Source organism: Apteryx mantelli, chromosome 23, assembly GCF_036417845.1.
Source record: "Apteryx mantelli isolate bAptMan1 chromosome 23, bAptMan1.hap1, whole genome shotgun sequence".
Lineage (NCBI taxonomy): Eukaryota > Metazoa > Chordata > Aves > Apterygiformes > Apterygidae > Apteryx > Apteryx mantelli.
Genome location: NC_090000.1, coordinates 3,695,535 through 3,723,481, shown reverse-complemented (window position 1 = coordinate 3,723,481; position 27,947 = coordinate 3,695,535). Strand labels below are relative to the sequence as shown.

General features: G+C 45.2%; 1 protein-coding gene across 1 annotated transcript; it reads left to right on the top strand.

The window, feature by feature from the left end:
* Positions 1-309: 309 nt before the first annotated feature.
* On the top strand, positions 310-27,947 carry TRIM29 (tripartite motif containing 29). Its single transcript, XM_013946658.2, has 8 exons — positions 310-1,164; positions 8,923-9,018; positions 10,269-10,502; positions 10,841-11,039; positions 16,048-16,131; positions 21,000-21,101; positions 22,187-22,263; positions 25,319-27,947. The coding sequence occupies exons 1-8, from the start codon at positions 310-312 to the stop codon at positions 25,379-25,381; spliced, it is 1,710 nt and encodes a 569-aa protein (XP_013802112.2). The 3' UTR covers positions 25,382-27,947.

The window sequence follows — 27,947 nt, the reverse complement described above, 5'->3', positions numbered from 1 at the left end:
CTCCCAAACCTGGTTAGACAAGAATGTTCCTGGGTGTGGACCGCCTTGTATAATTAACTGCACAGCTGTAGCTTCTGATCTCTGGTAAAGTCTGTTTCTTTCTCTCTGCCTCTACCTAGCATAATTCAGGCACTCTCCTCCTCCTTGCAGGAGCTCAAGGTGTGTCACTTCAGCAGAAACTTTCCTGCATTCCACCTTCGTTCCTTGCTGAGACAAGAACCAGTCAGACATACCTGCTTTCTAGAGGTTTGAGAGAGCGAGAATCAGAGAAAAGACCGAGCAGTGAAGCCAATTTGCCTGGCTTAGACAATGGAAACGGGGACTGCAGCAAGGCCAAATGGTACCGGTGGGAAGCCAGATGATGTGAAAAGTCCATCTGCCCCCAAAAAAGAAGAAGAAGTGAAGAAGACCACGAACCCGGGCGGAAGCGAGAAGGAACCTATGAAGGGCACTGGCAGTGCTTCTCTGGAGTCGGGGCAAATCAAGAGTTCCCTCTTCTCCGGGGGTGACTGGAAGAGGCCCATCATCCAGTTTGTGGAGTCATCTGATGAGAAGAGATCAACCTACTTCAGCATGGACTCAGGGGATTCAAAGAAGATGCAATATGCCAGTGGACAGACAGGAGACATGAGGAGACCCCCCCTCTCCTTTACAGATAAAGGTGATCTCAGGAAACCCCTCTTCTCCCTGGATTCCAAAAAGAGCTTCCTGCCTAGTGATGGGGAGGGGAGGAAGCCGTTCTCTGGTGGGCAGATTGGGGACCTGAGGAAAACCTCCCTCCCTCTGGTGGAGACAGGAGACCTCAGAAGATCCACCTTCAACAAGCCTGACAGAGCTGCTGGGTTGCGGCCCAGGGTGAAGCTGGAGGATGTTTTGTGCGATTCCTGCATTGATAACAAGCAAAAGGCCGTGAAGTCCTGCTTGGTGTGCCAGGCTTCCTTCTGTGAGCTGCACCTCAAGCCCCACCTGGAGGGAGCAGCTTTCCGGGACCACCAGCTCCTGGACCCCATCAAGGACTTTGAAGCAAGAAAATGCCCTGTGCATGGGAAGACCATGGAGCTGTTCTGTCAGACAGACCAGATGTGCATCTGCTACCTCTGCATGTTCCAGGAGCACAAGAACCACAGCACAGTGACAGTGGAGATAGAGAAAGCAGGAAAAGAGGTAATGCTCTTTTTATATTGCACGTTCCCATCAGTCTTTCCAAGGGACCTCAATATTACACAGCGACTTCTGTTCCTCAGCCCACAGTCTCTCCTAACAGCATGGCTGCAATGTTATTCTGGGATGCAAGGATGGTGGCTGGGAAGCATTTAGTGGAGAAATAATACTGCCTGGGTTCTGATGCAATTGTACTGTTGTTGTAATATCTGGATGCAGTAGCATAACACTGGTGTTGTGCAGCAGGCTGTAGATTAGAGGGACAGAGGTCCTGGCTTCTATCCCTGGTTGCACCACTGACTTTCAGCAGGACCTGAAGCAAAGCCCTATATCCTCAAGTTTTCAGAAAAATGGGCTCAAGTTTTGAGTGTTTGATTAGTGGTACCCACAGGCAGAGAGGTGGGGCATTGCTCACATTCAGGATCTCCAGAACATAGGCAGTCATATCAATGGCTCATCAAGTCAGTGGTTACTTCCAAAAACTGACATCTCAGCTACTTGGAGTGACCTTATGCTTTTTTGTTTTTCTTTTCTTTTTTTTTAAATGGAGATAGTAGTGTTGAGCCCCACATGTGGGAAGGGACTTTTGGAGCTTAGATGAAGAAAAACTGTGTAAACAAAAAATTCCCCCTGAAGTGTTAGTACACGACATTCAGAAGCTGGACATCTGAAGAGATGAGGCTAGTATGGGAAACAGTGCTCACTTGAATGAAGCGCCTTCTGCCTTTGTTTGCTTAAAGTTTGATGCTATTTGTTCTATGGGTTGAGGCACCATTATTCCACAACCTCTAGTTAAATTCAGGGTCCCACTGTGTTAAGTGCTGTACATCTCCATAGCAAGAGCATGTCCTGGCCTAAGAGACCTTCTGATCTATCTAGACAGTACAGAAGTGACTACAGAAAGGAGACCAATGGAAAAAAAAAAAAATCATTTGACTATGGTCACATAGCAGGTCCATAGCAGAAACTGCAAGTGCACCCAAATCTGCAAAATCCCAGTCAAAATACCCAAGCCAGTGCTTTGATAATGCAGATAACAGGCCAGTACAAGTGATGCTGGGAATTCTTCAATGACCCTTAATTCATGGGAACAATTTAATTCTTCCTACAGTGCTAGGAGGGTTTAACTTGTAAGGCTGGGGGAAGCAGGTTGGAAGAGCTTCTTATCTAGTGTTTATCTTTTTGTGCACAACTTGTGGTCTTTCTTGCAATGTCAATCTCACCTCGCAGCCTTATTGATATCAGGCAAATGGTTTGTTCCATGTCTCAGCCACTCTCTTAAGGAAACTTCTGCAGGGCTTGCTAAGCCTGCAGTTTGTTTCATGATTGCTTGTTCTTGTGTTTTGATGTCAGCTGTGAACCACTTCACAGCATCTGCCTAACCCTCATAACTGCTGTGTCTAGTCTATTGGGTTGTCCAATTCCTCTGATCCCATTCCATCAATAACAGGTTAACGGTTGCTCCCTGAGGAACCAAAGCTGGCCAGAGCCTTCTTCCTGTGGTTAGATGGACCTAGAACACCTTGCTTGTAAAGAGGCAATCATAACTGGGCAGAGAAGCCTTTATCTAAGATATAAATAATATTCTTCTTTTTCTGTCTGAGTACTTGTGTCATTCTTGTGAGTTCCATGCCTTAGTCCCTGTACTTTCCTGTGTTTTTTCTATTGCTGCTAAGCCTAGAGGATTTACAGTTTAATCAATATGAATCATACATACGTGCAAGCTTCTCCTGATGACGTGTTTTGATCATGTTGTAACTTGAGTGAGTATTCACTCAGACAAAAACAATTAACAGGATAGCTGTCGCTCACTAATGTTTATTCCTAGCCCTGATTTATTCACCATTGGTGGAGCCTTAGCAAGAACCACAAAGAGGAATGAACATTTTCAAATCCCTTGTATGCACCACCACCTATTCCTTTCAAGGCTTGCAAATCAAATGAGTTCGAACATGACCACAAATTGGGACAGTGGCAGAGTGTGGCTGGTGCTGGCCTTTGTGCAAAGAATACGCAAAAATCCCATATCAGGTCAACCCCATCCCTGCCCCGTTTTCATAGCTTGGGATCCAAGCAGCCCCAGGGTATTTTTACTGCCTGCACACTTGCTAACTATGCCACTGGACTGAAGACCAGAATATAACCATATCCTGATAGGCCCTTTTTTCACTCTGTGTTGTTCAGCAGCAAAGGGTCTATCTGCTAGCATCTCCCAGTCTGGCTCTACTGCAACTCCATCCTTGGGGAGGAATTCAGCACAACACGGGGGGGTTTCTGCTCCAATACACTCCAGCCTGTCTGTAACTCTGAGTGCTTGGCAACTTGGTGACACAAAGATGTCACAAACAAGGCCTATTGTGCTTATATTAGGTATATCTATTGCTTTCATATTGCAGAATTAATTGAGGTCACAATCTCTTTCATGGGATTCTCCCTCCTATAGACGGGCAGGGGAGAGAAGTGTATTTTACTCTTTGGAAAGTGAGGGACACCATAGGTGGAATTAGGTAACTCTGCTCGCTCCACAATGCCGAGAGAGAGTACGGCTTCAGAGAAGGGGAAGGCAAGCAAGCCAGTGCACAGTCATCTAGTGGTTAGGGCATTTAGCCAAGCAGTGGCTTGGTATCTCTCTGCATATGAGGCAGAGGAAGAGCAGAGCAGCATCTCCCACTTCTCAGTAGCCTGGGTTGAGAACGACTCATCCAGCTTTCTGCTGCGCCACTGCACAGGCAAGAGTGAAAGGCGCAGGGGTCAGAGAGAGAGACCTTGGCAGGGAAGATGGAGACATGGTTTCCGAGTTTCCACCCAGTGATATTTGCATATTTTCTCCAGTGAACCTTTAATTCCTTCCCTAGATTCATTTTGAATTAGTTTCCTGCTACAGATTTAAAGGAAAAGTAATAACATCACTGCCAGAATCAGCAAACCACCAAAAAAAAAACCCCTCATGAGACTGAGTAATAAGCACACACTCAGTTGAGAAGCACGACTTGTCAATAGCAGCTTGTACACATACAAAACCCTCTGGCCAGTCTGATTTATCAGCAGAGCTACAGCCCCCCTTTCAGACAGCATCCTTGATTTTGGAAGGGGTTCCTTCATTCCAAACCTGTTTTACAGGCCTGTTCTCAAAACAAGACAACTTCACATACGCCTGCTAGCCACAGGGCTGTAAATAACCTGGTGTTACCGTCCATCGCCAGCCTTAATACTCAGCATGTCAGGTCAGAGCTAGTGGAAAGCACTGATTTTTTTCTTTAATTCTTTTCCTTTAAAGAAAAGCTCACATTGTACGGCAGGTTTAAAGAGGCAGCTGAGAACCGACACGTAGAAACGGGAGCTGGGTGTTCCTACTTTCAAAAAAGCAACTTCTAAAAATAGAGCCTTCATAGGGCCTGAGCAAACTTTGAAGTCAACCGGTCCTGAGATGATCCAGAGGGATTTCCATCTGGGCCTTCTCTGTATTGTTATGATTGTCTAAATACAGAGCAAACAAGAATGTACTGATGTGCTAGTGGAGGGATTTTTGACCTTTCCTCCTGATGCAGGGTTAGGGCATGATATGGCTGGGAGACCTTATCTACATTCATTGTGGTTGTTCTGTGGACACATCTTAAAATAGATCCTCTATCCATGGAGATGGTGTAGTTTACCTGCAGATAGTTTTTCCCAGCTGGAAGGCTGGGGAAGTTGCATTGCTGCTAACTGTGATTTAGAGTAGCTTTGCCAGTTTGTCTGTGCTCTGCATTAGTGCATCTACAGTGAGGGCAGAACACAAGCAAAATCCACCAGTGCAGGATTTGCAGGTAAGAAATCCTTATCTTCCTCAAACTGTGCAAATCAGAGCGCCTTTTCTGGCCTCAACTCATGCATTGACTAGCGGCATTTTTGCAGGACGCTGACTCAGTGTGCAGAGATTATAGACCACCAACACCCACCTCTGCTTAACAGAAGTGTAGATTTTAAAAGGGCAAGGCAAAACCAGCAGAAAGAATGCCTCAATCTGCTGATCTCTTAGCCATGCCATTTCCAATACAGGCCCTGTACCGGGATAACTAGTTTAAATACTTCTTCTCTAGCTTCATTATTGCATTTGGTTGTTGCTGTCTGGTAATTAGCACAGCTCTCCCAGGCTGGTGACACAGGGGTGTTCCCTCATTCAGGGACTGGGTTCCCAGAGCATTAAGACATGATGATGCTTGTATTGCTGCCTTGCAAAAAATGAGTTGCACTGTGATGCAATCTCACATCTCTAGGTCCTTCACAGCACAAGGGCTGGGTTTGTCAGTGGATATTTAGATGTACAGTCTGAACTTTCACTTAGTCCTCTTGGCTGCCCTAATTAACTTAGAACCTAATAGGGGATCCTCTCAGCTCAGAGATGATCAGCACCAGCATTTCTCAACTTGCTGTAGTCAAACCTATGGATCTAAACCTGTATTTCCTAGATCCTCTTAACTGTTATTGTTATTTCTGGACTGTAGGGACTCCCCCAACAATGGGTGGAGTTGCTCTATTATCTCATCTTCTCATGAGACCTTCTGAACCAGAGTATCGCCCAACAGATTTGTTTTGGGGGGTTCATTGCATGAGGAATTCAGGGATTCTTGACCCCAGGAAATCTGAGAAATATGAAGGAAGCTGGAGGAAAAGTTTCTTCATGTGGAATAAAGTGGAAAAGACTACTGTCCCTAGTATCTGTAACCACCCTACCATAAATGTAACACAGGATTTATGTGGATAGCTGAAGCAATCTTCCAGACAGCTCCAGATTAACAAGGCCTAAAGACATCATGAAATCACCTTTGCGGAACCCCTTAGGTTGTGGTCTGTCTTCAGAGCATCCTTACCGAATCTGTCTCCTGCTGGTCATATCGCCAGTTCCAATACTATTCCAGAGTCTCCCTCTTTTTTTAGTGTTCTTTGGCAAGAATAGTTTTAGTGATTGTACTATCATGCAATGATACACCTCCCTCCATCTCCTTTGCTGGTGTCTGTATTAATGTTTCCTCGTGCCCTCTGTATGGGTGTTTTAACCCAAGCCCAACTCGCATGACTCTGGTATTTGCATTCTGGCTATTGGAACTGTCTCTAATTTCCATTTGCAAATCATAATTCTCACTCGAAATTGCAGCATGGAGCTGCTCTTAAATAGCTGTTACATCCCATCCCAGCGGCACCCAAACTGCCTTTCTGGGTGAAGGGATATTACAGCTCCAACATGCTGTTAAGAGTTAGCTACCACTTTTTAACAAGTAATAGCTTGGGAAATCCCTTTGAGATCCATCTTAAATAAAAATTACCATAAAAATATAATGTTGTTATCACTACCATCCAGCCAGCACCTGAAAATTCTTCCTGTAACCTTTCCTTTCAATCTCTTGTGTTTGGGGGCACCTATGTGGCTGTAAAAGGTCTGCCCTTCTTAAAGGAAAACTCCACTCCCTCACTGAATGATTTCACTCATGTTCTTGCAAGGAGAATAATCTGAGTAGCTAGGGATGAGAAGGAGCAAGACCTCCCACTGCTCTGAAGTCTTGCTTTTCCCTTTGCTAACTGCTAATGTTATCTGGATGTAGCCCTATGGCTCAGGGAAACAGCTTCCATTATAGTGTCATTTCTCAAATTGGTTATTGGAGCAGGATGGATATCTGGACCTGAAGTGCTTTAATCTTACTGCATTTCTGTGCTGTACCAAGACAGTTGCACATCTTTGTGTCTTGGCGCAGAGGATCTCACAGCGCACATGAGAATGGAGAAAAGCATATATTCCTCCAAGTCATTGTCTTGTAAACATGCAAACTATGGGGTCAAGTTCATGCCTTTACTTTCTTGTTGAGTAGTAGAGCAAATTCTCTTGTTACTTGTATGGCTAACATTAGTATAAGATTTTCTCCTGTGGTCTGGCTTTTCTTCTTCTCCCCTTTTCTGTGTCAGATAACCCTGCAAAGTTGATGGGCTGACTCCTGTACTGCAAAACCCTTCCATGTCTGCCTCAAACCCCTGAAGAATATGAGTTTCATTTCATGACTGCACACAGTTGGCTACTGTCTAGGCTGTCAGGGTGTAGGGATACTGTTTTAGAGGGCTGGTGCTCTCCTTGCTCTCAACAAGCAAGGACAATAACAATGACAGTTTGAGGATGCAGCTCTTATGGCACTGAGATACCTTGGAGTACATTTGCCTCATTTGTTACCCCTTTCTTCTGTTTCATAAGGCAATAAAACAACTATCAAATTGCTTTCCCTCTATAAATAGAGATTTTCTAAATTGGAACAGCTAGAGTCAATGGCTCTTAGATGCAGCTGTGGCTGATTCAAGCTCAAGAGGACCTTCAGACACTATGGTGACTGGCACCAAGACAGGAACCCTGATGGGCTGATTTCCTTTGTCTGAGCTGGGTGACAATTTGTTGCCTGCTCTTTATTCTGTGATGCTGTTTTCTGCTTCTTGACTGCAGGACTGAAAACTTTTAAACTCCCACCATGGGAGGAAGGGCAACTATGATCAGGAGAGAAAACCCAGGTTTTCATGACGTATTGTGTTCCTAAATGGGTGATGAAACAGTGGGAACTACACCTTGTGATTTAATATCAGGGATACCTCACTGTGTTAGCTGCAGTGTGAGTGGATTTGTTCACCCCTCATCTCTCCTGCCTCCAACTCTTGGGCCAAATATAAGTGCTTTTGGGTAATACAGCCATTTGCCAAAGGATCCTACATGAAACAGTGGGCTTTCAGAACCCTTCTAATGCAGCATAGCTTGGTTGTGGAATACAGATAATTTTTTGCCTAGTGTGTAGTTCCTAAATAGCTCTAGGGATAAGTGCGCTGTAGCCAGATTGCCTGTAGTTACAGTTGTGCTGTAACCAAGCTGTATACACATGAAACACAAAAAGATCTTGAACTATGTAAACAAAGGCTTTGTCATGATCTGTTGGGCAGGAACGTGATGAATATGAGGGACCAAGGGAAGGACTGCCAGAATTAACAGTCCAAGTCAGTACTAAACAGTGAGGTCCTGGTCTGATGCCGAGACACAGCATGCACACCAGCCAGCAAGTTACACCACTGAATGGATGTCTGGGCCTTCATGGGTTGCATTTCTGGGAACCATCTTGCATGCAACTGTCTGGTCTGCACTTCTCTGGGAAGCCAGTGCAAAACAAAATGCAAATGAAACCCAGTGAAGTTGCTGATCTAAGCCAAGCACAATTGACTACGCCTCCTCCCTCCTTTTTTTTTTTTATTATTTTTTCCAAGCATTCTCCAGCTTCATCATAACATGAAAGCTCTCAATTCAGAGCAAATTAATCCACAATCCTGTCTAAACAGAATTCCTGCCAGAGGCATCGTCCTCCTGTTGCAACACTCGTCAAACGTCATTCCATAATTACATGAAAACTGTTATTGCTGCACAGGCACACCCTGGGTTGGGCCCTTCACTGCATACACAGCTGAATTTTGAAACAGGCCTCTTCTCCCTCCAGCTAATGACTCTAATGTGATTAAAAGCAGCACCATGGCGGTAGCCTGGTAGGTAGGTGCTTCTGTTGCTGTCTTTGCTGAGGGAGCTGAATCTCTTGACCCAGCCAGAAGCTCTGGAATCTTGTCCAGTGTCAGCACATGATCTCCATTTCAAGCAGTGCCTGTACCTCCCAGGTATTATCGTTCAGGGCCAAACACGTAAGTGGAAGCACAACACCTCTTTGAAGCAGGCCACCCTCAGGCCCAGTTCATGAGTCTCCCCTCTTCTCACAGGCTGAGCTCTCACTGCAGAAAGAGCAACTGCAGCTGAAGATCATTGAGGTAGAAGATGAAATGGATAAGTGGCAGAAGGAGAGGGACCGTATCAAGGTGAGTGTTGGATATTCTTTTACATTCACTTCTGTCTCCTGTACTTGTCTCTTTCCTTTCGTTTCCACTGCCTTTCTTTTCCTTCTTTTCCCTGGTTTCTTTGGTATATCCAGCTCTTACTCACTCCCTTCCTTACCCACTCTGTCTCATCACTCCCAAACACATTCCTGCCAAATCCTGGAAAAAAAACCTCCTCCTGAAGTCATCTTGCAACATACCCTGCAGGAGACCGAGAAGAGGCAGCACAGCCTTGTTACAAAATGGTCCAAGATACCTCCCTGCTTTGGTTTACCGTAGTTTTTCAACCACCTAGTACCCAGGCTGATCCAGAAACAAAGGTGTGATGCTTTTTTTTCTGCTAGTACACATATAAAAATAAACTCCAGAGGACTCCAAATTGCCCTAACAGAGACAAGGCAACAGAAGTAGGTGCAGTTATATCAACAAATGTACTGTTTACAATGGAACAGCTTATTTCCATAGTGATATAGAGCTCCTTTATAATCCTTTCGCCACACCAAGTGTTAGAACATAGTAATGGTGTTATTTTTTCATTCATACCCTAACTGAATAGAGCAGTGAAAACACTATTTGGAGACACACCAGAGAATTTGCATAGTATTAATAGGCCAAGCCATTCTTCTACCTTTTATGTGGTACACGCACATTGGCTTCCTGGTTCTGCTTTTCTTCTGCTTTATTATTAATATTATTACTATTATTATTATTGGAAATCTGACCTAGAAATCTTAACTCTCAATATAGTTACATACACAGTCATTCTGGGAAATATTTCAGAGGGACGTAGAGGTAAGGTTTGAAAAACATCAGCACCTTTCGTTCATTGAAATAGTGGGAATTAGGGCCCCAAACTCTTGCGCAGACTGAGACATGAGTTAGAAGGTTAAACAGTGTTAGAAGGTTAAACTGTTTTCAAATACCACGTAAGAGTTCAGTTCACAAACAGAAATAAGAGATATGCTAATATAATCATGAAGGCAGCATCCACTGTCAATTTTATACATATACACAATTGTTACAAGAATACTACTTGTCTTGGCATACTTTTCTGGTGCTAAGTCTCACACACCTAGTGTCTCCATGCTCATGGTCTAGGTGCTGAGAATGCCTGGACATATCCCCCTCTGAATCCCCTCTATTAGCAAGTGACTGCCTGGGAAGTTTCACATTTCATCTGCCATCTCCTGCATCTCTTCTGTTCCCTCCCCTTTCCACTCCTTCCTCTCCAGAACTATACCACCAATGAGAAAGCCACAGTGGACCAGCATTTCAAAGAGCTGATCCGTGACCTGGAGAGGCAGAGGGATGAAGTGAAGGCTGCCCTGGACCAGAGGGAAAAGATTGCATCAGAGAATGTGAAAGAAATTGTGGATGAGCTGGAAGAAAGGGCAAAGCTGCTGCGGGAGGATAAGGAGAACAGGGAACAGATCCACCAGATCAGTGACTCTGTGCTCTTCCTGCAGGTAACCAAGATCTCATCTTCCTTTCCTTGTTTCCATAAGGAAGGGATTAGTCCCCAATGAGTTCATTTAAGAAGCATTAATCCTCTCCAGTTCAATGCACATGTATGTCAGGAGCTGGCCCTGATACTTGAAGCCACGTCTACTCTGCTAGGTGAAGAATGAACTTGCCAAGGCCTGATAAGTCTTTCTTTCTGCCTGGCTATAGCTCTGACCATGAGAGCATTCACTCTTCTCCTTTGCACTTCATATTTTTTGGAGCCTAATATCAGCATTCCCCAGGATCTAGCCTCTCTGTCTCTTCATTTCCTCAGTAACCTCTGTTACTTTCTTGTTGGCAGGAGTTTGGGGCTTTGATGCGGAATTACGTTCCTCCCCCCTCCCTCCCGACATACAGCGTCCTGCTTGAAGGGGAGAGCATGAGCCCATCGATGGGGCTCCTCAGAGATGACCTACTCAACGTCTGCATGAGGCACGTGGAGAAGATCTGCAAGGCAGACCTGGGCCGCAACTTCATAGAAAGGAACCACATGGAGAACGGTAAAGTATCCAAGATCCACCCTTTCCCTCCCTCCCTTCCTAGGCTCAGAGTCACAGGAGACAAGGTGTGATCAGTGTACTTTCACAGAGGAAAAAGCAAGCAAGGCTCTGGGCAAAATGGGAGAAATGCTATCTGTATCTGGAATCCATTCTGGAATATCAGAACTATCCTACCAGACCTACATGGTGATGGAGCCGGCTCAACTACCAGGGGTTTAAAGTATATCATACACAGGGGATGGAGGGATCCAAGCTATCCCCACTTCGCTCAAGTGCTGTTTTTGCATTCTGACTACACAATGTTTAGTTGGTTCAGTCACCTCCCACTTGGGACTTACAGAGCAACACTTTTCCGGGGGGCTGAGAACTGTTACCCTTCCCTCCTGCAAGAGGCCAGCAGGGACACCTTGTCTTGTGCTAGGCTCTTAACAAACCCCCACAAGCTTAGCACAACAGTTTCCATGTGGAAGACTGCAAAGATACACTAGGACAACTTAGGAGCTCACTAGGTAAATAGAGAAGGCAGGATTACATGAAAAACTAGGCTGTGCTGATAACAGCTTCAGTGGCAGAAATGTGAATGTAGCCGCCTCAGTCTGGCAATTTAGAAATCTTGGAATTAGGCCTATTTGTACAGCTCGGTTAGCGTGTTTGCCATATTGGTGTGACATGTCATTTTATAACAGCCCATTTCAGCCACTGATTGCCTAGCTGGAACATGAAATATCCTGCAAGCACATGCCATTGAAAAAATCTAATGACGGATTTTCCAAGTAAAGAGGTCTTCATTTTGGTATTCATATTAAGCTTTGACTTGAACAGACATAATTATCCTTAATCATACTTCTCTGCCTGTTCCACTGGGGAAAGCTGTCTCCTGCCTGCCCTGGACCAATGTGTTCATGGGACATCCAAACGGTCCCTGTGTTTCAGTGATGTTTAAGGATGAGTAATGTTTCTTGTGCAAATAGAGAAGGCACAGAGCACTGCAAGGAATCTTCTAAGTCTTTGAATCCACTTCCTTTTTGTGTCTCCCAGTTAGTGCTGTAAAAAGGACTTGTGTTGCATAAAGCTCACACAATGGATGTGGAGGACACAGCACTAGAATGGGACTCTGAGACCTAGGTTCATTCCCCAGCACTTCCACAAACAGCCTTTGTAACCTTGGGCAAGTTACTTAATCCAATGAAATGGCCTTGTGTTAAGGATAAGAGGGATAGGAATAATTCCTTCTCTCATAGGGCTACTATGAGGATATTATCTATTAATAGTTGTGAAACCTCAGGTACTAGAGCAATAAAGGTCAAGAAGCTGGATAGGTAACGTAAGAATAAATTGCTCCCTGCTGTCCTAGGAGGGAAGTGTGACTTGACAAGATGTAGGAATAGTCTTAAGTCCACACTTTATACAACATGAGCACCTCATGAACTCTGCTGCTATGCGCAAGACCACTGCTATTTCCTTCAGTTTCACAGCACTCATTAGACATTCTTGTGGTATTAATAAGCCACCTTTTTCCTGGGCAACAGCGATGCAGATCTCTCCAACCTCCTTCAAAGAAAGACAAATCCACATTATAAGATGATATGATAAAAGAGGAAGGGGAGAAACAACCAGGAAAAAACCTCAAACAAAAGCAGCCAGCGGAGTAGGGGCTAAAACAACATGGGATCAGTTACTGGACAACACAGTAATGTTTTCAGAGCTCCTTTTTTTGTTTTGGAGTCAGCCTTTCTGACATTCCCAATTTAGAGCAATAAGAATGAAGGTTGCATGGGACCAGAGTACATTTGGGTCTGTAATGAAAAACACTAATATTTATGAAGTGACAGCCTGCTGCCTTCCTACATTATGGAGAGATAGAGTAAGTCCCTGCTTACAAGAAGCCTACACTGCAAACAGTCCATTTTAGCCAGCGCCATCGTTCTACCTTAGATATTGATTAGATGGACAAGATACTTCTGGTCCAGAAGCCCAAGCTTTTGGACAAGTGAGGAATCACATTCAGAGTGCTCAGGACACACAGCTAGAGCCAGATTTTAAAACTCTCGCATGTTCTTTAAGTAGGGCCAGCAACTGAACATTACTTGTCTTCCAGCATTTACCACTGTAATACACATGGTCAGATTTTCAACAGAATCACTCAACGCTTTATGTGTTAAGGTCTGCTGAGAAATTTGGCTGTAACTCAATACCAGTAGATGACAGACAGCTCAGATCCAAAAATCACTTTTCTACATTTTTCTCCTCCTTTGTTCACCTGGACATTTGAAACATTTCCAAACTCTAGATGGCATAAAGCCAAAGGGATTTCAGATGCCTGACTAGTCACAGCACTTCTGAAAAGGAGATGAGTACCATGAAAGTACTTTTCAGTAAAGTTACTATGACTTGGGGAGTGCCTTCCATCAGCTGAGTGCCAACCCAGAAGCAAATACATTTTACTTGGCAATTTGTACAGCCCAAGAGTATGCACATGCCCAGTTATGGCAGCTCTGGATGAAGACTGAACACTTCCTGATCCTGATCACTTTTAATTAGGTTCCCTCCAAGTTACTGATGCCAAAGGTCCTCAAAATCGGTGGGATTCAAGTGTCTAAGCATTTCTGAGCAGGGCAACACTTAACTACTGCCAGAAACCTGGGCACTTTCAGAAATTTTGCTAGGGAATTAATGGGCACAGCTTGGAGTCTGCCTAATGAGAAGAACAGTGGCATCCACTCAGCTGGGAAATGTTATTTAAGGTGAGTCTCAGAAACTTCAGACCTCTCCGTTTTTCAAATCACAGTAACACTTGAAAGAGGACAGCACTCTGCATCTAGTGACTGCAAGGAAATAACTCCACAATTACTTAATGGATTTAATTAACTCAGACTCCCCCTGAGTCACTGGAACAAATTCATTTGCAATCGGCTTGATCTTCTAGTGTAAAAAACTTCCCAGGAAGAAATATTATATTAATGGAATGAAACCTGCTTAATAGCAGACTCCAAAGGGAATCCACTTTCTTTTAGTTGTCATAACAGCTACCTGCTTAATAGAGTGGCAAAGAGGCAAATAATCAGAGAACATCCAGGGAGTTTTAATAACACAGAATTAAATTGGAGAAATAACCTAAAAGTTTGTTCATTGATTTAAGATTCAAACAATGGAACTATCCAAACATAGGGACCAAATTTACCCCCTCACAGAGAGCGATTGAAGGTTCATATAGCACTTGAGGCCTTAAAAGAAAGTATTTTATGAGCAACTGAACTAACAGGACTCATTTCCTGTGGACTGGTCTCAGTAAAAACAAACCCAGGAGTCTGTGTAAAGCCTGGCACAAGGGTAGGTTTCATTCATTTTGAATAAAGTCTGAACCAAACCTCCTGGTCTAAAGGCCCAGGAAAATGGAGCTGTTTGCAACTCAGGTTTAGCATCTTTCTTTCTTTAAAAATTGAACTCAATTGGCTCAACTCGTTGAGCCATCCAAACACTCTGATTTTCTCAAGCTTTGTAACACCTGCAGTTCAAGATCTGCTGGTTCAAAGCCAGCTCTGCACACAGGTTAAATGCACAAAAGAAGCCAAACCCAGACCACTGCTTTTCAAGTGGGTTCAGGATTCCATTTTTAGCCACACAGCAGTTTTTTGGCAGGAAAATGTGTTAACACCAAAGTCTCCCTATGGATTTTCAGCAGATAGCATATAGCAGATAGCGTATGGAAGGGCGGGTGGTTTGACCGCCTTGTTAGCTGTCTGCTGTGCTATTTCCTCAGCTGGCTGAGATCCATGAATAACTAAAAACATGTTAGCTCTGGGGTTGCCAATTAGAGAAGAGTTAAAATGGAAGCAATAGGAAGCCTCCCAGGAACCCAAAGTTTGCCAGTTATGGATACAGGTGACTGCACGTAGCAGGTGGCAATTAATAGAGGCTGTGCGGTAAACGTCAGCTTCTATAAGGCAGTCGTTGATCAGTGAGGTCTCTATGCAGACTCATTAAGCCAGCACAAAGGGTACATTTCTCATGTGCTGCTAGAGCCCAACAACTGACTTCTAACGCTCTGCTGCAGAAGGACCTGGGATGATAGCTTTGGAGAACAAAGTCCTTTTATCTATTTATAGATTAGATTCAGCAGCAGTCTGAGCATCCTTCATCCCAGTCATTTAATATGCCTCAACCCCAGTCCTGCAATTCATCCTACCAACACAGCCCAAGGCTTCTGCCGCTAGAAAGAAGGTTTGCGTTAGCAGTGTTGGCTCCTTTTTGACAAGGGCCCAAGATTCCTTGCACTTCATCATTTAGCTTTCTGCTTTATGGGCAAAGCTACCTCTTGGGACCAAAACCGAAAACCCTCCACTTCTCCTGAGCCTCCAGGACAATGCTGGTGACACCTCTGCTTTTCTGTCAGGCTTTCTGACTGCAGGAGAAGATAATTTCTCTTCTTCTAGCATCAAACTATTTTACAAAAAGGCAGGTTGTATCTTAAAGCTTTAAGTCCATACAGCATATCGGATCTGTTAGCTTCATATCACAGACCCTACTTTCACTGTGGTTAATGAAATAAACAGATGACAAGGCACCTCTGTGAAGTGATTTTTCTTTTTGGGTTCAAATTAGAGCTTTACAGGACTGAATGCAAATCTCTTTGCATCACCTTTAATGTCCTGTGGATCCACTGCATTTTCTTTCAGTGTTTCCATTTCTCTAGATCTACTGAATGGTGATTCCTCACTCTCAATGCTTCACCTGTACGCTGTGCCCCCAAGGAAGCTTTCTGTTTTTTCCCAGGCTGAATCTCTGGGCAGCTACAGCACTGCTCTACCTCACAGAGAGTGATTCCTACAGAGGAACAACAAAAACAGAGAAACTTGTTTTCAAAGGGCACAATGATCTCTCCTTCAATGCTTGAGGAAGTAATGCCAGTCTGTTATCTCCTTTGCCACCCCTGTCCTTCTCAAGGCTCTTAAAACTCAAGGTCCCTTCCAGTGCCACCTCCAGCTCATGCTCTGCTCTGCTCCTCCAGGTGACCACCGGTACATGATGAACAACTACGAGTGGAATCAGCCCGACAACTTGAAGAGATTTTCTATGTTCCTGTCTCCCAAAGGTATGGCAGCCTAATGGTGGTTAGGTTTCCTCCAAACACGGCATAGGAAAGCAAGTTCACCAGTGCTTTGTCCCATAGTTTGTTTCCCCTCACATATTTCATGCTGTCCCCCTGGACTGGACCAGTGTCAGTCCACCTGCAATTGTTCATGCCAGGTCTTCTCTTCAGCCTGTAAAGCTTTGAGGAGTTTTCGCTTTTTCATCTCAAACAAGATTGCATTGGTTCTCAACTCTGTGTATACCTAGAAGATAGCTGGAACAACTGAACTCTTGCAAGAGTGAAGCTTGTGAAAACAGGGTAGTTTTAACATGTTATCAGGTTGAAGTAAGTGTTATTCTCCAACAGAAGCTTACCTCACTGTGCTATCAAGTGTGAAAGCTTCACTAGGCTTGCTCTGCATTAGGATTTTCCTTTCACCAGAAAAGGTATTTTTTTCCCCTGCATGAAAAGTATAACAAGTGAGGGATGCATCCTAAAAAAGCAGGAGTCTGGGACTCCTGGGTTCTTTTCTGAGATCTGACGCTGATAACAAGAACCCTGGTGATTTGCTTATGGCCCAACTGTTATGTGAACACTACAGGATGAGCCTTTGGCTGTTTTCAACCCATTCAGCTGTAAAATGGCAGTTTCTGTCTATTTCTAAATAAGTGACAAGACCTCCAAAGTAAGAAACACAGAGTAATAAAGGCCCAGGCACAGCATACCTGTAGAATCCTAAGAACAGAAAGGGGAACACAAAATACGTAGCCGAATTTCTTCTGCTCCCCAGTGAGCAAGGCCCGGGTTTGCCAGGTGTTTACAGCTGCTGTTCTGCGGAGCCAGATGGTGGGCAGGGCGAGGGGACGTGCCTGCTGCTGGCAGTTAGCAGCGGCACTCCCCCAAGGGCTTATCTGAGGTGCGATACTGGCTGCTCTGTTGGTGGGTTTTAGTGCTAGGGGACAACCCAGGCGCCAGCACTAAGCCCTTGTCTGGATTTCCCCATTGCCTTCAAGACACATCCCCTCCTCCTCTATTACCAGCCCCCACCTGGAGCAGGCTCCAGGGGCAGAGGGCATGTTCGGAGCTCAGCATCAGCGAGGCTTTAACATGAGTATTTCCTGCCAGTCCACCACGCCAAGGAACAGCCTCTTCATCAGGGACTGCAGAGGGGCATTTTGCACATGGTGGGTTTGTTTCAGATGGAGCCTGTATCCCAACACTGCCTGGATGGTGAGAGCTGCTGTTACGCAGCAGGGTTTTACAGGCTCTGTGCTGTCAGGGAAACACATGTTCTGCTAAGCAGCGCTGCTGCTTCTAGAGAGAGACCACAAGCCAAGCCCTGCATCCTAAACTGTTTGCAACCTTGAGGGGTGTTTGAAAGTTGGTTCTAAATCATGGGGGCTGAACCCATCTCTACCCAAAACATGGGGCTTTGGGCTCAGGTGGAAATGGCCCAGAAGGCACTTGAAGGGGTGCACGTGAATGTATGTGTGTGTATATGTATGTGCATGTGTGATGGGAGGACTGTAGCGGAAGATACTGCTCTGTCATCACAGCTCCAGTGCACATCTGGGGCTCAGCTAAAATCTGAGGTGGCGAGAGGAGGGGACGTCCCGTGCGGCCGTGCAGGAGCGTGGCGTAGCTGGGCTGCTTGTGGCTCTGGAATGCAGCTGCCGTTTCTCTGGGCTGGAGGGGGAAGGACTGCGTTCCTGTTGATCACTGTCCTCCTGCCTGGCAGATCCGCTGCTGAAGCCCTAGAGCACAGAATCCCTGGCTCCCAGCTGGGAGCAGGCATCCAGAGCTCCTGAGGGACCTGCTAAGAGATACAGGGGGTTCAACTGCAACTATGGGATATAGGGTTTATTATTTAGTACTATTTATTGGAGCCAGTGGGAACCCTTGGCTGGATGCAGTCCGCTACAGATGTTTGTGAGCACTGTACACTGGCTTTTAGCTCAGTGGCCCATTGCTTCCTGCAATGGGCTTTTGAAAATACAAACATTGGGGGAGTGGTTGTTCCACCTACACATCTACATTCTCCGGAGAGCAGAGACATGTTTCTTCCCAAAGCTACTCCTATTCCATGTTTACAATCAAGCTGCTTTGTCCAAAAAAACTAAGCACATGGTTGCACACACAGTCCCTGCTGAAATGGGGATTGAACAGTGCTGGATTCTCCACCAGGGTGAGGACTCAAGAATGATTCCTTATGGAAACGCTTTGATAGAAACGAACCAGCTGCTGAAGCCACATTGATGGGGACTTTGGGAACAGAATGAGTCAGCAAGCAAAACAGGAGAACTGACCCACTTAGCTTGCACGCTGGCTAGTAGAGGATTATCAACTGAATAATGCAATACACCCATCATCATTTAACCCTCTAGAGCTTTCTATGCTCTTATCAATGAATCAGGTAGAGGTCCAGCATTGCTTCTGATTGTATCTTTCCTAAGTAATTTCACCGGATAGAAGGAAAAAGAGGACCCCTACAGCCCATCATATAATGTGTACAAAGTCCTTGCATATCTCATGACAGTTTTGCAACGCACCGCTGTTCTTGCCAGGCTGGATCACAGCAAATTCTGCCTTAGGCCACAGCAGCAAGTCTGTTTGCTGCATTGAGCTACGCTACTCAGGTAGTGCTGTGTGCTAACTGCAATGACCTGTACTAAGACACTGCCTGCATTTGAGCTAGCACTGTAGGTTTTTAAACCCTGCTTAAATTCAAGGAGTCTTCCCCTGCTCTTCTCCTAAAAGACAGTATCACAGAGCATCTATCTGCAGGTATGACATAATGAGGCAGAGGGGAGACATAAAAGGCTTCAAATGCTGCCTAAGAGAGGGAGGAGCAATCTGTTCAACTGCTCGACACTCCTTTCTGTCCTCTTCCATTAAGCTTTCTCCTCCTGATATTGCCAACAGTTTGGCCAAAGCCAGAAAGAGGTTGAAAAGATCATATTGCACATTTGCAAGCCCTTGGATGAGGAGTAGAATGGACACAGCACAAACAGGTAGAGGGAACAACACTGCTTAAACAGAAAAGCAGTCCACAGGATGGCAGCAAAACAGTTTAAAGTATTCATCTCTTTCTCACTCTTCTGGGAGCCTGATGTCTCACAAAAGGGGTCCAACAGCAGTAGTCTGCATCACAGCGTGATGTCCCAGTGAAACCCTGGAGCACATGCCTGTCACAGTGGCTGAGACAATGTGTGCATGAGCAAGAAATGTTCCCCTATTTGTCTCTTGTGCTCTAAATCCAAGCCTCTGCCTGCAGGTCTCTTTGCAAAGTAGTCATGTTGAGTAGGCAAGCTTGAGTGGGCAATTTAGTGTAGCTAAAGGCAGCTCTGTGGCAGTGAGAGAGTTTTGTTCCCTAAATGAGGGAAAGTCTATTCACCATCCCCTAGAACCCACAGAAAAAGGAACAGACTTATCTACTCCCTGGACCAGATTCCTGGGTCTGGGCTGCTTCCAAATCGGTGGGGACTGTTTAATAGAGCAATGCCAGGCACAGGCCTTAGAGCCAGCTCACCAGGAGCCGATTGCTGAACTGGATGCTCTTGTTTTACAGCCAGTTTCAACCCACGATCATGGGAATTTTCCTCCTTCCAAACGACTGAGGAAACACTTGGTACGGGTAATTCTGCCTTCAATTTGAAAGGTTCTAACCCCCCGTGCCACAGCTTTCTAGCTGGCTAACCAACCTTTTCTGCTTCCCCTCTCAGCTGTCCTGTCACCTGTAAATCACTGTCTCAGTGTTTGAACCATCTCTTAGCTGGGTTATCAGCACCGGTGCGTACACCCCAAAACAGGGTCTCACTGCGCTAGGTGCTGCATATATAGGTGGCTAGGGTATCCCCGATCCTCATTGTGCAGGAAGTGAAAGAAGAAGATAGAAAACAGATTGCCAGTTTGTAAAGGAACTGAGATACCAAACCAACAGGAACCAATGGGAGCTCCTATGTGAACATGTCCGAAGTGATTCATGGAGGCTGTGGCAGAGTAAGGAGCTGACTCCAAATCCCCCCAGTCACTCTCAGAAACACAGGGCTGCTCTTCTTGCATACACCTTTCATCTGGTTCGTAAGCTTGCGAGCATATGGCCTGCCCTCTGTTCACTGTCTGTACAGCACCTAGCACAACGGGGAGGGGGTGTTTCATGGTAGTGTAAGGAGAACCAGCAGCAGTGAGTCATGCCTTTTTCTCTTAGATCTCCACCTTCCTTTCTCTCACCCCTCCTTGTCTTCCTCTGCTTCATTCATGCTCAGAGGGTCCTGCCTTTCCTTTCGTTCAGAAGCAGACTACAAGCATCCACGGCCACTCTAGCCGGGATGCTCTCGTGACTCACGGCCACACCTAAACCGTTCCTGCTTTTCATGCCACAGGCAGGGCTGTCTCCTTCTCATCGCTTCTGCTCTTGATTCATTTTGGCAGCCAGGGCCTGACCCCAAGGAGGCGAGGAGGGAAAGCCTTGCTTTAATTTCACTGGGCTTTGAATAAGGCCTCAACTGCTTGGAGGCAAGGGAGTTCGGGTGGTTGTGTAGTTTTGCCTCGTTATTCCAGTTTCTAGAGATGCAACTTGCCTGCGAGGAAGCTGCTGTTCTTCAGTCACACCTGCACACTGGGTCTCATGAGAGAAAGGCTCCTCCCTGCCTGCCTGGAGCACCGGGATCTCTTCACACTCACTCACTCTTCACACACTGACTACATGGGACCCCACGACTGACTGCTACGATCTGCCTTTTCTCAGTAAGAGAAAGGGTGCAGAGCTATTAGTTGCCATTTTCCCCCAAGCTGGTTGAATGTAGTTTTACAGGGTGTGCTGTGAAATGCTTAGATTTCCCCCCTGTAGCACGCAACACTGGAATAACACAAACTCTTCTATCTTCCAGTAGGCAATGGTACTAAGCTGCCTTTTCAGTTCTCCTCGATGGGACAGAACTCGCCTGGTGACTTCAGCAAACAGTCTGATGGGAGCCTCTTCACTAAGACCGGTACTAGGCATTTAGTTTTTCCCCCTTCCTTCTCCCCCTTTCTTAGGTGATAAGGCATTTAATCCTGTTCTTCTCACTCCCCCGAGGAGGCCTGGAGCAGTCCCATACATGCCCCATATCTCCTGTCTTGGCTGTCAATCTTAGTTACGTGCACGTGTTCAGATAAGCAACTTACTCTGCTGAACCAGGACAGTAGGACTTTAGTAAAGAATGTGATTATGTTATAGCTAGTGAATAGTTGAAGTTTTTTTTCATTTTGTTTTTACTGGGTAGAGATAAGAGTTTTAGATGCTTAGGGACTGGGAAGAGAAGGACACTAGGAAATGATATTCATGGCCTTTTTTACCCCTCTAACTTCATCAGTGTTTTAAAACAGCTATCATCCTGAGAGAATAATAGTCACTGAGCAAAACCCTTCACAAATACGCACTGCCTTGATCTGAACCAGGATCCCCTGTACCCTAACTCATCATCCTCTTTATTTACTAGTTCAGTGGCACCCAAGGTGGGATCCAAGAGTATCACCTCCTGCTGAGCAGTCAGGCCTGATTAATTCAGGGATGGGAGGCAGTAGGGAAAGCCCATTGCCTGACAGTGCTGCAACTGGTCATGATACAGCAGGGCTGATATTATTTCTGAATCAGAACTGAGTTGGTGCAGTAAAAGGGGGTTAGGGATTATCACACTGCCAGAGGTAGTGTCATTCATTTCTAACAGGAAACCCAGGCCCTGGCTCTTTGCACTAATTAAATAGCCTATAGTATTGTTTGCAGGAGTCAGAATGCTTGGTTCAGTACTTGGCCTAAATTTAATTTGACTGATTGCATTCCACCTCCCTACATTCCCCAGACATTTTAATTGGATAGACCTTCTTCACTCCCTTTTCCTAACTGATTGGGTGGTAGAATAAGCATCATCCTGACTGCTGTTGTGTTCCACCCCAGAAATGGCTGCATTTCACTGTTAAGCAAGGCAGTATTAACTATGTGACACTTCCAGTCCTGCTATTTGTCTTGATGCTTACAAGGGGAGACAGGGATGGTGTCACGGACTGATCTGTAACAGGCTGTTTTATGTTGTCACAGCTTATCCTTCAATAGTGAGACATCAATCTGCAAAGGTGACGCCACAGACATGGAAATCCTCCAAGCAGTCTGTATTGGTAAGAAATATACCCTTGTGTAAAAGTATATGCACAGCTTCAGCAAGAGAAGTACCTGTTCTAGGGATACCTGAGACTCCAGAGACTAGGGCTGGGGTCCTTTGGAAATGGCAAAGTGAAAGCTTTAAGTCAAAAGTTTGTTATTTTTTGTGTAGTTAACTGAACCTAGAGAGGTACAAAACTTAAAGTCCAGACCCAGATTAAAACTCCCCACAGTCGGAATAACCAATATTTTAAAATGCCATTTTGGAAAGATACTGTCCTGGTCTAGAATTTGATCCAGGACTTTTAAAAGCTATACAAATACTACAGCAACCACTCCAGTATCTATAGTACTACTGTTCCTTGCATTCCTATCTTATAGTCGTAGTAGTCAGTGACAGCTAGAAAACATAGATTGCGGAAATGACACCACAGGCACCATATAAAAGTGTCTCACTGATCACATCCTACAGCGGGCAGATGCAATATCAAAGATGAGAGGTCAGACTGTGGTCATAAACCTCCAGAACTTCCATAAATCACTCAGACAAGCAACAGTGCATTATAGGAGGCACTGGGCAATGATATATTATGTCTTGCATTCTTAAATATATAAGGTTAACAAACAGTTAACGCATAGCCATATAAACATTCACTAAGTTCATCCATTTTTTCTTAACGTCCATTCACACTGTGATGCATTAAGATCTTGCAAGATCTGAATTAAGGTCTTAAGGAGGTTTTTGTCCCCATCTCTGCACATGAAATCTATTTTTGAATTCTCATTATATATTTGCAAAAGATTTACTGTCCCCTAGAAATAAAACTTGTAAGCGGGAGAAGGTCAACAATCAACAGCATTCACACACCGGAGGAAGAAAATAGAGCAAATACACAACAGTTACAAAGCAGCTGCTGAAGGACTGCAGCTGCATGTCTCTGCTAATTTTAAAAGGCTCCTCCATGAGTTCGATGCCTGTGAAAGGGACGTTCCCTGAGGCACTGTAGCACGTTCAGAAAAACCAGCCTCGAGTCTCTGAATGCGCTGCACAAAACATGTCTCTTAGGAACACCGAAGTTTTGCACTATCTTCTCTGTCTTGCATTTGATTGACATCTTTTTAAAAGATCATCTTCATCCTGTGTGTGCCCAGATGAAGACCTTCCCCAGCAGTTTTAGATACCAACCTAACTGGGAAAGTCTGAATGGGAAAGTGAGTGCTCCGTCACCGCTGGGCACTGGTGAATGCGTACACAGTCCTCCTGGCAGTAACACCATGCTACCAGAGAGTCAATATACAGTAGCCTGTGAACGCAAGCTGTATTTTCATTAATCCCTATAGAGAAAGCCTGGCTAGCTTCTCCCACGTAAAGTCACCAGTCTGTCTCTGCGTCTCATGCATACGCTTGTAGGGGCTATGTTATTTTTATAGCCTATATTCACTAGATAGCCCTGAACTTAACAATTTAGTTGATAAATATAAGCATTAAAAAGTCCCAAAATAGATATGCATGCTCTGGACAGCAGCAGCTCTGCAGGCACTTTTATGGTCTTTTGGGCCAATAATCTAGCTTTTAAAATAAGCTTAAATTTGTATTTAAGTAATACACATTCTAAAAGGTCTGTAAATATGAATTTTCACAAATTTTACACTACTTAAGGAGGAATGTCTTTTTAGCCCACAGGGAGTTCTTTAAAATGAAGCCCCCTTCTTCCATCTCTTAATTATATTGGAAATTGAAGCCATAAAATGAAAAGAACTTGAACAAAAGGGAACACCGAGCAGAAGGTATTGGGAGGTGGTGCTGAGCAGCAAGACAGGTTGGCTTTGCTCTGCCCATGCTTCCAGCCTCCTGCCATGCCTCATATTAACTAGTGTGATTCACCAAGATGGACCAGCATGTCCTGTGAGGTCTCTCCCTCCTTGTAAAAGATGAGACTTGTACAGTGGCTCAAACCCAAGACAGGTCAGACATTGCCAAATGAAGGTTGCTCTTGGTTGCCTTGTTTCTCTCTCCACTGGTTTAAGCACATTCTCATCTTTACTGTTTCGAGGCACTTCGGTGCTCATTAAGGGCAGTGTCTAAATCGGCACATTTGCCAGTTGCTTACAAGAAGCAATAGAGGTTAATCTGCAAGCATAAAGCACCGCACTGCCAGGGCCAACAAAGATCAAAGGAGGAATTGGTTGACTGCCTCAGTCTAGGCGGATCTAGGCTCAAGATTTTGCCCTGAACAACTGTGAAACCAACTAACACAGTTAACTGATAAATTGGCCATTGCATTTTGCATTTTTTCCAAGCCAACACTATTCTGTACAATGCACCTTTGCCATGTGTTACTTATTTGTCATGGTACAGATAAGAGTGAAATTCTTGGGGTAGGTCCTGATGAGAAGAGATACAACTAGGGACTGTGGCAAACAGAGCCGGAGATACAAAAAAAATGGCAATTCCTTTAGACCCTGCCCTTGTCTCTCCTCCACTTAGACTTCTGTTTACACAAACATTTGGCACTGGGCCCTTTTTTCATATGGAAACCTCCCTGCAACATGTGGGGGTGAAAATAAATACTATACCATGGTGTGAGAATTTCCATGCACAAGAGTTTTTGGCTCTCCAACCAGAGAGCACAGGCAAATACTGTGTGACCTAGTCGATCACTCGCATACTGTGCATGGCTTTAGGTGTCAATACCCCCCCCCATAGGCTGAGCTCTCAGGTTAGCAAGCAATTGCAAGACACTAACAGAAGCACAGAAATAAAGGTGACATTCCTCCAGAAACCTCTCATCAAGCCATGAGTCATAGTCTGAGATTTTATGTGATGCACAGACTCATTTGGCTTAGGAATGAAGTTCACGCAAAGCATGTGTGTAAACCAAAAAAACCACCATTTGCATTTGATAACTCCAGCACCTCCAGTAGCAAAACGAGGTGGTGTTGCTCTGAAAGAGGAAAGATTTACACTAGTAAAATTGGAGTTGGTATGGCTGGGCTATCTAGGAGGGTGAAGTATAGGCAGTGAGAACAGAAGACAGGTCGAACTTAAATGCCCCAAATTCTCCATTTCAGTCACATTACCGCCCCTTTTATGTGAACAAAGGCAATGGAGCAACTTCCAACGAGGCACCTTGATTCCTGAAGATGTAGGGAAGAGCTGGCAGCACTTGGAGTGAAGACTCAGCTGCGGATTTTCATGGATGTACCTGCTACTATATTAACCTTGCTGCTCTAATCTCTGCCAGGGAGAGGGAAGGTGCAGAAGGGAATACAAGGACTTTTTCCAAATCCTAATCGCTATGATGTTTCCCCTTGAAAGCTCTGCAGACCTTAACAACATAACCCCATCCTCTGCTGTCACCTCCTTATTCCCTCTCTGTGAATGCCCTTCCCTTTGCCTCTGCAGAGTTGGCTACTCTGCTTCTCCTGGGAAGCATGTACGCTTGGGTTGCATCCACCCCTTTCCCTCACCCTGTTATGACCAGTTGCCCTGTTCTCCTGACTGTGTTTATATGACCATAGCCATTAAGTCCTGGTGAAGGGAACCAAGTTGGGGGGCTCAAAGGTCTTCCTGGAACGGAGACACCCCCATCATTGGGAGCAGCACCAGGCTAAGCTCTTGGCATGCCACTCTACCCCGTCACCCAGCCCTGCCTCTGAGTGGGATGGGCAGCTCTCGCTGAGACCTGCTCCAGCTCTGCCCCCTCCCAGAGACACTTGCACACTCCCCTGGCCAACTTCTGGTGGTAGCGCTCTTCCTCAGGGCCCTTCATCAGCTCAGCTCTGCTCAGCTTGGCTACCAAAAAGCCAGCAAACAGGACCTATTTCAAGCTGCTACAGCTCTAGGCCAGCTGCTAGTGAATGGCAGAGATGCTTTCTATCCCATTAAAGTACCCCTCCAGCCACCTTTTCAAATTAAAAAATAAAAAGATAATCCATCCTACTAGTAGAAGATTGATTAGATGCCACAGGTGTTGGGTTTCTTCCCCCCCCACCCTGTAAAGTGAAATTGGTTTGTGTATTTTGGTTCAGATATTTTTCTTCTGCAGTGGGAATTAGTACCATACATGTTTGCTCAGGATAATATTTCCTATTCGCCCCCCTGGATAGAAGAATCATTTGCACCCTAGGTGCAAACAAGGCAGAGCTGGTTAACCTTTCCATGATCTCACTGAGATTATTTTCCTTTCCCCTTGGACCAAGCTGAGAGGTTAGGTTCCACACTGTGCAAAAAAACCCAAAAACAAAAAAACAAAAAACAAAACAACAACAACCTTCCTGCCTAATCAATAGGAACAAATGGCTCATTGCAAGATCAGAGCCCTGAAACAGTGATAAGCAGCTGCAGAACAGAAAAAGAGGACCTGACAGTTACTTTTCTGGGTTTGTTCTGTTCAAGCCTTTCTTGGAATGGCTCTCCCCCCCCCGCCTTTCCTACCCCCAAATGCTTGCAACACCTGGCTGAGAGAGGTCACACCTATCACTCCTTGAAAATTACTTTAATGCAACACCTCAGACAAAACTTCTGAGGCTGAAAGATGGTTACTTCAGAATACTTGAAATGCTACCTATTTTATATTAATTAAAAAAAAAAAAGACTGGAGGGGAAGAGGGGGAGGACAGGAAGAAAGAGGGATTGGGATAAAGGATAGACTTGCTAGGAAATGCACTGAAGGATGTGAGAGAGAGAAAGGATAAAATAAGCCACTGCACATAATCAGTAGCTGCTCCAATTAAGTGAAGAGGAAGAGGAAGGGGAAATTCAAAAGCCCCTGGACCTAGAACGCATGTGCGTCACAACACACATGCGAGGACAAACCTCAGAAGGATGCAGCAGAGAGGTGCTGGTTGGGAGCAAAGATAGCTAATTGAGAAAAGCAGATTTGTCCCAACTTTTCCCCCCACCAGCACATACAAATCTCCCTGGCTGTTTTATTTTATTTTTTTCTTTGCCAAGCAGACCTTCTGTAATCATTTGGGTTCCTTCTGTTCCAGTAAAAGCTTCCACCTCTTCCTTTTTATTTTCTAAAACGTGGGCATGATCCTTCCTCCTCCTGCCAATCTTGGATTTGAAAATACCCACCCTTCTTCCCTGCCCTAAACCAACTCTGCTGCGGTGACACCTCAGATCTGAACTGCACCCCGGTCTCCTACAGCTCTGTGAACATGACAGGACTGAAGAACTGAGTGTCCCCTTCCTCCCTCCTGCCTGCTCCCTGCCTATCTCTGCCTTAAGCCGTCTCCACAATCCCCACTACTTTCCACCCGTTTTCTCCCCTTCCCCTTCTTACTTTAAGGGCCTCATTCAGATCTTGCACACATGATTTTTCACACCGGTGAACTCCAGCAACATGAATGGAGCTACTCCTGATTTCCTTTAGTCTGGGAGGACCTCCAGGCCTCCCTTTCCTTCAGCCAGCCCTGCTGGCTTCGCTGCCACCCTTTGCCCTGCCAGATACAGAGGAGTTAGGGATTGAGAGAAGTTCCTGCCCTGCTGCACCTCACAGGTCCTGGGGAGTTAGCAGCGTGGCTTTGTGGTGTATTTTGCATGAACTGTTTTATCACCTTAGCCTTGATCAGCAAAGCAAGAGGAATGCCAGCTTCTCAGGCAGGACACGACTACAGTGATGTAAATGAGGCCCTTCACATGTACAACACATACTGCAGAAATAAAGGAGAAAGCTCCATGTCTGAAAAAAAG